Consider the following 14,154-nt stretch of genomic DNA (forward strand, 5'->3'; position numbering starts at 1 on the left):
TCGCACCGCCGCCTCGCTCGCTTGCTCATCAGCTCCAATGTGTACGCTTTCCTTCCTTTCATACTATGCCTACGTGGGGTGCCGGTTCGCGTCAACCCAACATTCCGTCTCGAAAGCATCGCGATCGCCTTTACGACGCATCTAGCCTCTCATCGCACCGCCGCCTCGCTCGCTCGCTCATCAGCTCCGACGTGTACGCTTTCCTTCTTTTCACTCACCATTCACCAGCCAACCCTTTTGTGTTCAGTTAAAAGCTTTGGGCCCCCCTCGTATTTAAAGAAGAAAAACGACATCCCGCAACCGGGACAAGTGGAGCTTGAATGTCGCTGAAACAATAGAATACAACGTTTACCCAGGCAAAAAGCGGAAAAACCTACCAAGCCTCTGAAAAGCTGACAGGCACATGTGGTGCTCCAAAGGTTTTTCTTTTGTTTAGGTTTTAGTGGGCTCTTTGTCGTCACTTCGTCGTCTCGTCTTATCACCCGTTGCCCAAGCACGGAAAATGAAATGACCGGAAGGGTCACCACCCATCATGATTTTCCTCACAAATTTGTCGTCTTGAGTGATTTAACTTCTCGAATCCAGGTGAGTTCGACGCGTTTTTCATTCCAGGAGCCGAGGTCAAAATGTGTGGTTTTTGCTCGGCGACCGCCTTGAAACCTCCAGCGTAGGTCCCAAGATTGACTCGTGAGATTCGTCCAAAGCTCTTGCCGAAGCCGGTCGTGTACGAGAATCTAAAGCATACCCGCATCAAGTTAATCACCAGCTCTAAACAAAACAATATCCGCCGCATGGTCACCGCTTTCATTATCTGGGGACTAACGTGGTTAACATCACATCATGTGTAGTCATCATGCCCTCTTCTGACCGCAGGTGTATTTAGTCCAATATATATTGACATGACTCAGCTCATGTTAGGCATGATGCTGGTCCAGACTCTACGCCAAGAAGTTATACCATGGATCTATTCCGTCCCTGATCTCCGAAGTCGGCAAATGAATGGAACATGAATGGCAAGAGACAACGATGCCGCAAGCTATTTGCTAGCTTTCTCCCAAATGTTTTACCGAGGCAGTACTCGGAGGACTAGTGGTTGAATTGAACCGATAATATTCATGCATTTCCACCACTCCGATAAAACCTGGAAGATGTATTCTGCAAAGATTTACACACCAAGTGATGCGTCCATTGCCGAGTGCATTTAAACAAGTCATATTGTCTCGCAAAAACAAGTGATTCGACAAGTAATAAGAATATGCTAAGTCCAATAAGTGTAGTTATTTTGTAGACCCAAATTCATTACTCAAACTTGTTATACCACCTCCAACAGAAAGAAAGGGGAAAAAAATCATTATACCACATTTGGTCGATGATCTTCCAACATAGGCTCATCCCTTGGCCCGAAACAGAAGTTAGGCATGCTTACTCCTGTAGTTTTTCATATTACATGACAAATAACTCCTGCAAAAGAGAAAGCAACCCTAATATGTCACTGGAAGATGGCATGAAGGCATTTTTTACATGAAACAGAGACATCAAAATAACAAACTTCCCCCAGTAAAACAAGAGAAGTAACAAAGTTCACAAAATGTCGTCAAAATACCAACACATACCAAGCTACGAATCTGATCCTGTAAGTTCTTGAGGAAGAGAACCAACCACTAATATCCAATAAAAGATTTGTAAGGACTCACTCCCAGATGAAGGTTCAAATCCCGCAGACAGAAAGCTATACAACCCAGGGTCCACTACAGTACATATCAGCTTTCAAAAGTATGACGAACCAGTAAGAAGAGAAATCAGGAGTTACTGCAAACCTGCACCCCCTAACTCCACCTTTTACCGTCCTGATCTCCAAGCCTAAGGAGCTCTTGAAGAAAGATGTCCCCGTGTATAGACAGAACATCTATGAAAAGTTTCAGGAACCTGAACTGTGACCGCATGTCCAGGATCAGAATTTGTCCAAACATAAACAATATGTGGAGATGGAGTATCCTCAAAAAGATCGTGCATGCCTTGTACAAGCATGCAGAGAAAAAAGTCCATTTGTGAAATCCACAAGTTAATGTTTGCCTCATGTGCAAGTGAGAGTGCATGCCGTTCTTCGTTCAAAGATCCCTCTGGCTGCAAATACTTCTCACAAGCGGTGGAAACAAGTAAGCACCAGAGGTAAAAGACGCTCCTGGGAAGTTCCAGAGTCCAGACACCCTGATGCAGAATTTAAAAGATATAAATACAAAACACGAGAGCAAATTGAACCTAACTTTAGTAGAGAATTGCTTTGGAAAACCACCAAACAGTACAGAATAAAGTGTATAATTCAGTAAGACAACGATCTCAAAAGAAAAACACAAACAAACAAACCTCTGTCTGAATTCAGCACTACATAATCCCATAAATACAAGGTTGCTATAATTTGTGACGTCTCTGTACAACAAACAGACTTTATCATGGTCTACATCTCATAGTCACCAATAGGTTGTAGTCACCTTCAGAGGAAAAATGCCAGCTGGTGCCTATAGAAGAACTAATGCAATTCATCGGGTCCCAATTCACTGGATTCAAAAACCATTTGGAGCTTGCCAGCTTTCGCTAGTAGATTATCAAAAACCTGCCAGCCAGATTCACGGTCAAAGTAGAAGATCGTCTCCCCATGGAAGTATCCCTAGAAATGCATGAAAGACATTGGCCAGAGCACATCCCTGCACATTCCAAGCCTCCAGCAATGCAAGAAGAATGTCCTCAACCAATTACTCATCTGGGGTAAAGAAATATAACATCCAGTCAAATAATTTTATAGTTATCAACAGATCAGTACACAAGTTCAACAAGATGGTTGCATAAATATACCAAAGTAAGGAGGTCTCGAAAAGGCATTATTTGTCAGGCCTTGGAGAAGAGAAATGCGAGAGAAAGCATGAATGATGAAACAGGAGTATTGTCATTAATGAATAGACAGCATAAATTCAGCAACTCACCACAGTTTTATTTGGCAGATGAATTACGCTGGAGTGATGAAATCCAGCTGCTCGACTGACCAACTCTATTACCATTGTCATTGCCAGAGTTTGCAGCTTCAGCTAAAAATTGGTTTTTCAGAGTATTCCTTTTGGTGATACCACCCAGAGCAAAGGAAGTCGATGGCATGCTAGCTTCACCAATGGCCTGAAAAAAATTGACAGAGTCACATTAACATCCATGACTGAACAGATCAGCAAACAAACTCCAATAAAGATCCACTCAGGAGCATGTATTTCATTCTTTATTAATCTATGCCAATTTTAACTGTCGGGCCACCTAATTAGAGTTCATTGAGAGGCCTACATGCTTGTTAGCAGGTTGTTCATCTCTCGGGTTTTTGCCCTTTGGCGACTTAAATTGCATCTGCACAGCAGGACCAGCAGCACCACCCAATCTAAGACGCTCTTTGGCCTCAACCGAATAGGCAGCGCTAGTATTTCCTGCAGTCATTCAACAGAAGAAGGATTGAGAAATTTATCATGCTAAGTCTACCAACAGTAGAACTTCCTGCCAATATAGGGAACAGTGATTCATCCTCACCACTTACAGATCAAAATATGCGCAGGACTTCACAGAGGGTTCTTTTAATAAACTAGGGGTCTCTCTAAAGGAGGTGAGATGGGAAATATGTGCAGTCTGATGCCACATGTATTTTTTCATTCCGGTTACAGCAAGAAGTCACACTTAACAAGCAAAGTACAATAATCCAGACTTCCCCAAAATATGTCAACCATGAACTTCTGGATTCCATTTGCATTATTTGTCAAGTTGTGGAGACTGCACAGATGCATTTCTCATTCCATATCTTCTCCAAGAAGATACACAATGCCAAGCAAGATGACAATGACAAGACTCAATAATAAAACCCAAAGGAGGAACTATATCATTACTCTATGTTTCACATTCAAAAACCTTGAAGGGAAGTTATCGCTGCAGTCATATATATGAGAATGTAAATAGAGATAAGTTGCTTTCTTAGCAATGAAAATTACTTGAGCAATGTCTCTTGCTTTAAACAGATAATCATTTGATATTATGTCATTATCTAACTCTCGAACAGACTAGGAATTATTTAAGGAAGATTAGCAGGGACGAGAGTGCCATGCTCCTAATCTCAATGACATTGTCAACACACAAGCTATCAGCCCAATTAGAAGTGTCCGTAACCCAAAAGCTTAGTACAGCATAAAAGAATTTAAGCCACCATAAAGTCGTAGTCTATTCATAGATATAAAGCACATGAGCCATTTCTAACCTTGATTATTTTCCATTTTCATTGGCACCACAGGATTGCTGCTTCCCCCAGCAACTGGCTGTCAAAGTGAACTCAATCTTATCAAAGGAATGATGAAATCAAGATATCAATTGTAAATCAAAAGTAACCATAATCGAATTGATCCTTTTCAACAGCCTGCAGTCAACAGTTACTTTTCAACCAAAACAAGCTAGACTGAAAATAATCATACTCACAGACATCCGAGGCTGAGTTTTGCTCTTTTGGGCTTGCTGGTACTTAAGGATGGTCCAGTCAAAGACATAGTCCAATTCATATCCTAAGGAAAGAAAACCAGAAAAAACATTTTGTGTCAAAGGAACCACAATGATATTTCGACAATTGCACATCCTAGATTATCCTTCCCTAAGGTGGATCTGAAATGCATATTTTTTCAACTAAAGAGTGTACTCTTGGTAATTCTTATCGCTGATCATAAAACAGATTCTCTTCCATTCCTGTCACCTATAAATTATATTCCTTATGTAAAGCTATGGCCACTTATGAAACCCCTATACAAAAACAGGGTCTAAACTTTTTTGGGTAAATATGATCATCTACAGGGGGCCTTACATTACTTGTTTACCATTCACAGTTAAAAAAAAAAAATTCCAGAAGCAGCTATAAGAGAAACAATCAAAAGAAAATTAAATCTGCAACCTCTGCGAACAACCTCATGTACTGAAAAGCAAACAAATCCGGTATGGATTACCGAGAATGAAATTGATGAGCATGGTGCATGCTTAATCTGAAGGTAACAGAAATAAATTTTTGAAAAATTTAAACAATAAAACGTGCCAATCATGCTGTTTCTTTGATCAAAGTATTCTCTAACGTAAATCTAATTGTAATGAACGGTCCATACCTTCACGAGAAAACAAGTCACGGAAAAGGCGCTTTAAAAATCCATAATCTGGCCGTTGATCAAATGTCAATGAGTGACAATAATGGAAATATGATGCGAATTCCACCGGATGAGATTTGCACAAAACCTTCAAAGCATGAAGAGATGACCATTCAGAGAATGTAATTCATGGATAATTACCTGACAGCGAACTTGTTAAAACAAATAAGTGAGACACACCTCAATAGGAGTTGATAACTTCTTCTCACATATTTTGTCATATTTTTGCTTCTTTGTGGCTGCCTTCAATCCCTGCCACGGGAGGCTACAGAAAACAGAAATTTCATCTTGCTGTCATCATATACAATAAGAGAAGCAAAATGGCCCCAAAGACTATACATCATAATAAATGTGTCTTCATTTTGTCCAAAGATCTATTGATAGTCATGATTTCCTCACAGAAAAACCAATGCCAATAAAAAGCTGAGAAAGATGGTTTACCTTCCTCGAAGAAAATATAGCAGTACATATCCAAGTGACTCCAGATCATCTCGACGGCTTTGTTCTAAATAAAATATTGTAAAATGTTCAGGAGTCTCAAGAGGAGAGACAAAATGAGAGTAACATAATATGAATAGGTAACTTACCGATGCCAAGATGAGTATTACAACTCGCATACCTTGCAGTGCCAGTTAAATTTTTGTTCTCCCTGCACAAGCAATGCAATACTCATAACCATGAATCTATGAAATAAATACTCTAAATGTGCAATGGTTCATTTTCAATGTAAAAGCAAAAACTAGAATATATGCGCAACTGAAAAACACAAAATAAAGGGCGTAGGCAAAGATGTTGCTATCCAGTTGAGATAAGAAATCAGCAACAGTAAATGATTTATGGGATGGAGCACAGACCTATATGGGATATGCCGGTTGGTTGTAGCATCTCGATATCTTTTTGCAAGCCCAAAATCAATTACATAAACCTGAACATCCAAAAACACAGGAGACAAATGGCAAATTTACGAATCAAAAAAGGCTTGCCTCTAAACAGCAGCAGCAGACGTCATTGAAAAATCATAACCCTCACCTGATTTGCTTTCCGACCAAGACCCATGAGAAAGTTATCAGGTTTGATATCTCTGTGAAGAAATCCCTTTGAGTGCACATATTCAATTCTGGTTAGCTACAAAATAAAAACTTCGTGAGACAAAAAAAAAAAAAAAAAAAAAAAAAAAAAAGCCACGATACCATTAAGCAAGAGTAGAATGAGTAACTAACTTAAAAAAATAACTCACAAAAACCATTAAGAGTAAAAGTGGAAAAAGCTAAGCTCATGTGCCGGCCAGGCTTTACAAGTACCAAAACGCGATACCGGAAAAACTTTAGGCTGATTTATGGTCCATAACGGGAAGATGAGATAAATATCTTTCCTCACTCGACTGCTAGATTCTCAAAAAATTTCACACTTACCATTTGATCAGCCAACATGATGACCGTCTTTAACGAAAACTTCCTCCCACAATACACGAACAAGTCCTCGAGACTGGGCCCGAGCAAATCGAGAACGAGCACGTTATCTTCTCCATCCACGCCAGCCCACTTAAAGCTGGGAATACCGCCTGAACAATGCCAAAAAGGAAATATCAAGTCAATTAAACACGTAATGCACCGACACCTCGTATCCGATCGAGGAAACGAACACGTACTCCCTCCTTGAAGAATGTTGTACAATTTGGCCTCATATAGCAGCTGCGGATGTTTTGTCTTGTTGTTCTCCTGCGACAAAAGCAACTTCAGCGACTACAAAAATCACCCTAAGCAGCGAATTAAGCTCCTCGTTCAAACGATTCAATAACAATCTAACTCAGCTCATTCGCCAGAGTACCCCACCGATGCATTCAATTGCCCATCGATCGAGCTAGGGATCAGATCATAATCCCCACAAAATCAAGCGCGCGAAATAAAAATAAAAAATATAGATAAAGAAAGAGCTCATCGATGCATCAACGGTAAAGCGCTAGAAAAACCGCACGAAACAGCCGAACTGGGAACTCACGATTTTCACGGCGACGATCTCCAGCGTGTCGATGTGCGACGCTGCAAAAAAGGATCAAACAAAAACAACGCCACCGAAATCAATCAAACCGCGTCCTCCACCAATTCTCCAAATCCAAAAATCCAAATCCAATCGCCGATCAAACGACACAGGCGCACGCACGCACGCACGCACGCACGCAGAGGAAACGAAAAAAGTTCCGGCACGAATGAACCGACCGAGGAAAATTTCGCCAAAGGATCCGCTGCCGATCTTGCGGCCGAGCTTGTACTTGCCGCCGACGACGCGTTCCATGGCCGACGACGACGAAGGAGGAGGAGGAGGAGAAGCAGCAGCTGCAGCAGCTACGGATCGGAGCGGGAGCGGGAGGGGGAGGGTCGGATCCGAAGCGGCATAAAGCGAGAGAGCTAGGGCTTCACGAACTCCGGCGGAGCAGCTGCTAGAGAGAGAAAGAGGAGAGAGAGATTGCTTGTGCTCTTTTTTGGTTGGTTTTTTTTCCCGTAATTTATATATTTTTTTTTTTTTAATGCGTTTTCCCGATCTGTTATCTGCGGAAACGGAAGCCACTCGCGGATGGGGGGGAGGGGACGCTTCCTCGCCAACTAACGACGGATGGAGAGACAGCGATTTTCATTTTATTATTAAAAAAAAAAAAAAAAAACGTATTCCAGAAATTGGAGGGTATATACGGCATTTCAGATTATTATTTTTTTCTTTTGTCCTTCTTCTTCTTTTTTTAATATTTCGGAAGGGGTTGGTTGACTTTGACCGGTTTCTTTGGAGAGTGGATAAGATTGTTGGGGATGGGGATGAGCCCTCCTGGTGGTTTTGCCCAGCTGGCGTTACTAAATTGTGCCGATTTGGCCTTTTCCCCCCCCCCCCACGGCTTTTTTTGAGAATGCTTCCTTCTTTGGGTAAGATATATTTTAAGATATTAGGTGTAATTTGTAAGCTACCAATTATTGGTCTAGTAAATTAATTATCCGCCGATACCATATCAGCCACTTTCGATGAAATTATATAAGATAATGAATATGGAGCTGACAACAATAGAGACCTTGTAAATGTCGGAGCATTATCATTTTTCCGCGTACCAAGAGAATTGTGGATTTTTTTGGCGATCGCCTCTGAAAATGGAAGATATCATTAAATGATTATATGTGTCGGTTAAGATTTATTGAGTGACTCGAGACGACTATTGTGACGTCATGATAATAAATTAATTATTCGCCGATATCATGTCAGTCATTTCTAACGAAATTAATTAAGATGATGAATATGAGCTGGCAACAAATTGAGATTTTATATATGCCTATGCATATTATATTTTCACGTACTGAGAGAAGGTGAATTTTTGGCGATCACCTCTGAAAATGAAAGATGTCGATAAAATTATTATACGTGTTGGTTAAGATTTATTGAGGGACCTAAGGCAACTATTGCCATGATGTGATGATAACAAATTAATTATTTGTCGATACCGTATCGGCCGTTTCTAATGGAATTAATTAAGATAACAAATACGGAGCCGGCAACCATCGAGACTATGTAAATCCCCGTGCACATTATATGTCCGCACACCAAGAGTTTTGGTGATCACCTATAAAAATGGAATATATTGATAAAATTATGGATTAATATTATGAGAAACCTCAAACCGATATATACATAACAAATTTACTTTAAATTAATTTTTTAATAATGAAAAAATCTAAATGGTACACACATGACAAATTTCATCCCAAACTAATTTTTTTATCACTAAAAACTCAAACTAGTGCATTAGTGACAAATTTACTCAAAATTAATTTTTTTTTTCATTTAAAAATCATAAATCGGTATATTTGTAACAAATTTACCCAAAACTAATTTTTTATCACAAAAATTTTAAATCGGTACACATGCAATAAATTTCCTTTGTTGATTCCCATTAAGTTTTGCTATCAAAGTACTAAATTGGATGACATGTGATAGTTTACGAGTATACAAATTAAAGGTTTTATCATTCATTTGTCATAGATATACCAATTATATATTTTTCGTGTTATTAATTTAATTTGACGGATGATATATTTGTTATAAATAGGGTTTTTGGTCATTAAAAAATTAATTTTGGATGAATTTGTTACATGAGGTCAAAAAATTAGTTTATGGTAAATTTGTCAATGTGTATTATTTTGAGGTTTGCGTGGTGAGAAAATTAGTTTTGAATAAATTTATCATGGGTTTACCAATTTTGGATGGTCAAAAAATTAATTTTTGGTAAATTTGTTTTATGAATACTAGTTTGACCTTTTTTGTGGTATTAATCATAAAATTATTATATGTGTTGGTTAAAATTATTGAGTGACTTTAGGCAATTACTGTTTGATGTCGTGATAATAAATATCTATCTTAGAGTTCATTTGTTTCATGAATAACATTTTCTGAGAAACTATTTTCCTTTTTTCCAACATTTGATTATCTTAAAAAATGAGTCAGCAAAAAAGGTTTTCCAACCAAAACTTATATTTAGAAATACGATTTCCTCTTTAAAAGAACCCACACTTAGACTCAAAAACTCTACACTTACACATGAAAGTCCCAACTTTGGTTCTTGGGTTTCACAGTTCGAGAGACTGAACTCGATTCCATCAAGGCCAAGCCCAAGTCCATCGAGGCTGGGGTTTGGGACCCTAGTGGTCGAGCCTGGATTCCAACCCGAGTTTATCAGGATGAGGCCCGAAGCCTTAGTGCCCATACCTAATACTTCGGCACCCGAACTTGTGTCTATAGAGGTCATGCTTGAATATACAATGCTCTACCTCTGGTTCCAACCCTTAGGCTTAGGTTCATAGAGATGGTGCATGGATCATTAACGCTTGAAGTCAAGTCCTTGGTTGATGAAAAGGTTGTTCTTATATAAATGTTTCTTTTTTAAAATTTTAGAATTATTTTTAATTTTTAATTAAATTTATTATTATCATTATTATTATATCTTATTTATTTTTTCCTTCTTTCTTCTTTTTGTCTTCTTTTTCTCTCTTTTTCCCCTTATGTTTCTTCCTCCTCCTTCCTTAGTGACCACCCGCCTCAGCGAGCGTCAGTAGCCAAGCAACTAGTCATGACTCAATTGGCAAACTCAAGACTTGATCAAACTTAGCAAGCTCAAGCTCATCTAAGGCCTGCAAGTTCAAGCTCATCTGTGGCCATCACTAAGGAGGGAGAAGGAAATAGAAAAAAAAATAAAAAAACAATTTAAAAATTTGATTTTTTATTAGAGATAAAATAATGAGTTTGAGATCATTCATCAAATGAAAACCAAACACAAGAAAACGTTTTTGGTGACAATTAATAGACAAAAGAAAATTAATCATTTTCCTAGAGTATATCAAAAAAATATTTTCTTTTATCACGAAATTTTTGCCCGAACAAAAACACCCTTACTAACCTAAAACTCGACTACGTCGAAGTTGAAAATAAGAAAGAGGCTATTGTGGCCCGGGGCGCCCAAAGTTGGAAAAGCCCCTCTCAAAGGCATCCCATGCGTAGGAATACGTCGAAGTTGAAAATAAGAAAGAGGCTATTGTGGCGTCCGGGGGGCGCCAAAGTCGCCAGAAAAGTCCCCCCGATCTTCAAAGGCATCCCATGCGTAGGAATAACGACATAATTGAGCCAACTTACTCTGTTGTGATAACATGATAATCGCCGGCGTCTTTTCGCCAGATTTTTTTCTCGCAAAAATTAATAATTTAAAAGAAATAATTATTTATATCACTTAGAATGATTAGTTGATAATAATTATTTTTAGTACTGTGAACGGTGTATGTTTATGTACTTTCATAAATAAGGAATTTCTTTTCGTTTATACACACTACAAGCGGTCAATTTTTGAAATATACTTTTTATATTATTTACTTTTTGCGAAATGAAAACACCCAAAATATAAAATAATTTGCAAGACGAACACGAACGACCCTTGCTCGTTTCCATATAGCGCCGTCCGAATGCTCAAGGTACCCGCGTCACCTCCGGCGACGGCGAGTTCCTCAGCCGCGACGAACCACGAGCTCTAATCGGAGATGATCGGCGACGTAGAAAAGATGGTCGCCGTCGGTCTCGTCTGGGGCGCCACCAATGCCCTCATGCGGCGGGGCGCGATCCTCTGGGACCAATCCCTCAAGTCGCCGCCGCCGCCGCCGCCCGCCGGTCCCCAGCACCGCCGCAAGATCCACCGGAGAGCCCTCGCCTCGCTCAGGAGCTGGCTCGGCCTCATCCTGATCTGGCAGTACTCGGTCCCCTTCGTGATCAACCTCTCGGCCATCCGCCACTTTCTTCGCCATCCTGAGCCACGCGCCGATCTCCCTCGCCGTGCCCGTGACCAACGCGACCACGTTCGCCGCCACCGCCGTCTGCGGCGCGGCCCTCGGCGAGGAGACCCGCTTGGGTCCCGCGGTTCTGGGTACGGGTCTCATCGTTGTCGGTGTCTGGCTTTGCATCTTGTGAATGTCTGGCTTTGTATCTCGGATACGATGAAAGCTCTTGTTTTTCGCTTGTCAGATCCAGTTTTGCGTCCATTGTTTGTATTTATCCTCTGTTTCAGCTAAGTTGAACCTTTTTAGTTTTTTTTTCCTCTCTCTTTGTTCTGCATCCTAGCTTGTGATTGATTAGCTCATAGTCTGCTATGATGAGATATGAACTGCTGAGTTGAATTCGTGTCTATAAAGAATTCCAGGAGGACCACAATAGTTTACCAAGGCGATTACAATATGACGGTAGAAAAACGACCAATTTGTTGGAAAACACAAGGAAACGAGTGAACAAATTTCGTAGATGGACAAAAGGATGGTAGTAATTGGATAGAGTATGGTGGAGGAAGTATAATTTGGTGTGGCTCGATTCTGTTGCCATGGTATGAGTTATACTGTTGAGCCGACCATTCTCTTAGTACTGGGGTTTGGAGCATTCAGGAGGCATCTGGCCATTGAACCTTTTGGTGTCATTGCAGTAATTGTAGATCATGTAGTTGTCTCTGACCCACTTCATTTGCCCAAGCTTAGCAAAGCTCAGTTGGCTGTAGGTCGGGGCTGTCCACCAGTTGGCCGGCGAAGTGGCGGCGCACTGGGTTATGCTGACGGGTCCGGTCCACTTGCAAGCCCTCGCCCTGAAATTATGTAGTCCTGCTCTGAATGGTGCACTGCTCCAGTCAATCTTGACTAGACCTCCTCTTGTCGCCCAGTTATCCGCATTCCATAGGCTCGAGTAGACCCTCATCCCTTGCTTGTTTGGATATGCTATTCCCTCGCTCTCGTAGTTTCTGAATACTCGAATTGGCAATCCATCAATGTACCACCTGAAGTTATGGTCACATGTCTAACGTCATTCTTGGTGATCTTGACACATAAGGAACTTGTCAAAAAGTATGGTCGAGGATGAGGTTGCAGATTAGTGGAGAGGTATTAAGTACTTGCATATCAGATTAGGAATAGTAGACGATATGGATTAACTAATTAGAGGGAAATGACTTCGTTGTCACTGTTCCTAGCGAATGGTATCTTTGGAGGAGGACACAAGAAGAGGAAGTTAACTTACACAACTTCTGTTGGATTCCAGTGGATGGTGTAATTATGGTAGGCAGCTGTTGGGTCAAACCATGGGTAAAATTGTTGTTCTCTGCTTCCGTTACCTTGTGTGTAGATGTTGGTGTGGATGATGTACGGTTGCCCGGACACATTGCCTAGGAACTCAAAGTCTATCTCATCGTGCCGGCTTCCAGTAGACGAAAGCTGCAAAAAGATACAATGTAGGGGGGATTACACTGGTCTCCGTGTGTGCTACTGCATACAAAGCACTCTGAAAGGCTAATAAGAATTTAACCAATTGGGTTGTACACGAGTGTTTGTGTGTGCTTAGATCATGTATCAGGTGATGGAAAAAGCTTAATAAGCTCTTTCAGAGGTTGTAAAGACCATCTTTCTTCGATTTATTGCACTTACGTAGTATGCAGTGACTGTTCCGGCAGAGTTTCCGGGTACCAGTTTGATTAGCATCTCAATGCTTCCAAACAAGAAGGCCCTCTTTGATTGAATTCCGGAGCCTGCAAAATCAAGTCATCAATGACACTGAACATTTATCAAGTCTGGTCCCTAGAGCCTTTTCATAGTTCTAGTGGTCAAGGTAGGCTTGATTTGTGCAACTATCATGTATCTAGTGCAACAGCCTTCAAATAGTTTCTGCATCGACCTGCGATCTAGTTTTATCTTTAAAAAACCATGGTGAATCTTGCGCATTTTCTTGCATGATTGTTTCTATGTAGATATCTCATATGTTTTCCTGGTTTGGTGTTTTCATGCACTACAGATTTCACTTCATCGTTGAAGATATTATGTTGAACACCTGAAACTGTTTCTGTTGATCATATGAATGTACTTAGTCCGGCATAAAATCTGAAACTGAAGTATAGAAAACATCTAACAAAGCATGGGATACGGGCATTACCTGAATTTTGGTCCAAAACAAGCTGCACGTCTTCGCCATTGCCTGAAATGGAGCAATGTTGAGTGCCCCAGTTGATGTACATGCTCTTGGAGAACTTGGCCTCGACATGGCTTTGATGCAGCGCGATTCCACACAGGACGAGGGCCATCAACAAGACATGTAAGCTAGCCATTTCGAAATCGAGGAAGATTTCCCCCTCTTGTACTGTGTCGGAGCCTACGAATTTGAAAGGGGATGATGGTTCCTCTAACTTATGAGAGCTTTTATAGCTCGTGAGTCATGAGCTCCTCAGGCATACCTGAATGTATGACACTTTTAAATGCATTTTTTACATTCCGATGACCTTGTCAAGGTCTTGCACAGATAGTTGTTTGCATCACAGGCGAGAGCAGGCCTTCTAATTTTTCAATTTCCCATGTTGTCTGTGTGCCATAGTAGGAATCTGAACTGAATACAATTTGTCCAGCCACATAATCCCGGG

General features: G+C 40.6%; 3 protein-coding genes across 5 annotated transcripts; 1 reads left to right on the top strand and 2 right to left on the bottom strand.

Moving 5' to 3' along the window:
* Positions 1-1,177: 1,177 nt before the first annotated feature.
* Positions 1,178-7,691, bottom strand: LOC104436756 (casein kinase 1-like protein 3). Of its 3 annotated transcripts, none has more exons than XR_005549613.1 (17): positions 7,415-7,691; positions 7,197-7,237; positions 6,847-6,916; positions 6,611-6,759; positions 6,228-6,323; positions 6,053-6,123; positions 5,786-5,847; positions 5,640-5,703; positions 5,379-5,463; positions 5,160-5,286; positions 4,492-4,574; positions 4,277-4,334; positions 3,325-3,461; positions 2,979-3,165; positions 2,490-2,758; positions 1,614-2,208; positions 1,178-1,461 (listed from the first exon to the last, which is right to left on the bottom strand). XR_005549613.1 is itself a non-coding variant. In XM_010049625.3 (15 exons), the coding sequence occupies exons 1-14, from the start codon at positions 7,488-7,490 to the stop codon at positions 2,986-2,988; spliced, it is 1,299 nt and encodes a 432-aa protein (XP_010047927.2). In that variant the 5' UTR covers positions 7,491-7,691; the 3' UTR covers positions 2,251-2,758; positions 2,979-2,985. The 3 variants fall into 3 exon arrangements, 1 of the variants encoding a protein (XP_010047927.2); XR_724085.3 differs by having other exon boundaries at positions 2,365-2,758; XM_010049625.3 differs by lacking the exons at positions 1,178-1,461; positions 1,614-2,208 and having other exon boundaries at positions 2,251-2,758.
* A 3,438-nt stretch (positions 7,692-11,129) lies between these two features.
* Positions 11,130-11,887, top strand: LOC104436754 (transmembrane protein 234 homolog). Its single transcript, XM_010049623.3, is given in 2 exon segments — positions 11,130-11,497; positions 11,499-11,887. Coding segments are annotated over 2 exon segments (423 nt in total). The 5' UTR covers positions 11,130-11,257; the 3' UTR covers positions 11,682-11,887.
* Positions 11,888-11,897: 10 nt separating this feature from the next.
* LOC104436755 (probable xyloglucan endotransglucosylase/hydrolase protein 26) lies at positions 11,898-13,935 on the bottom strand. Its single transcript, XM_010049624.3, has 4 exons — positions 13,674-13,935; positions 13,172-13,272; positions 12,768-12,961; positions 11,898-12,528 (listed from the first exon to the last, which is right to left on the bottom strand). The coding sequence occupies exons 1-4, from the start codon at positions 13,843-13,845 to the stop codon at positions 12,120-12,122; spliced, it is 876 nt and encodes a 291-aa protein (XP_010047926.1). The 5' UTR covers positions 13,846-13,935; the 3' UTR covers positions 11,898-12,119.
* Between the last annotated feature and the right edge of the window lie 219 nt (positions 13,936-14,154).

Source organism: Eucalyptus grandis, chromosome 3 (assembly GCF_016545825.1).
Source record: "Eucalyptus grandis isolate ANBG69807.140 chromosome 3, ASM1654582v1, whole genome shotgun sequence".
NCBI classification, from domain to species: domain Eukaryota; kingdom Viridiplantae; phylum Streptophyta; class Magnoliopsida; order Myrtales; family Myrtaceae; genus Eucalyptus; species Eucalyptus grandis.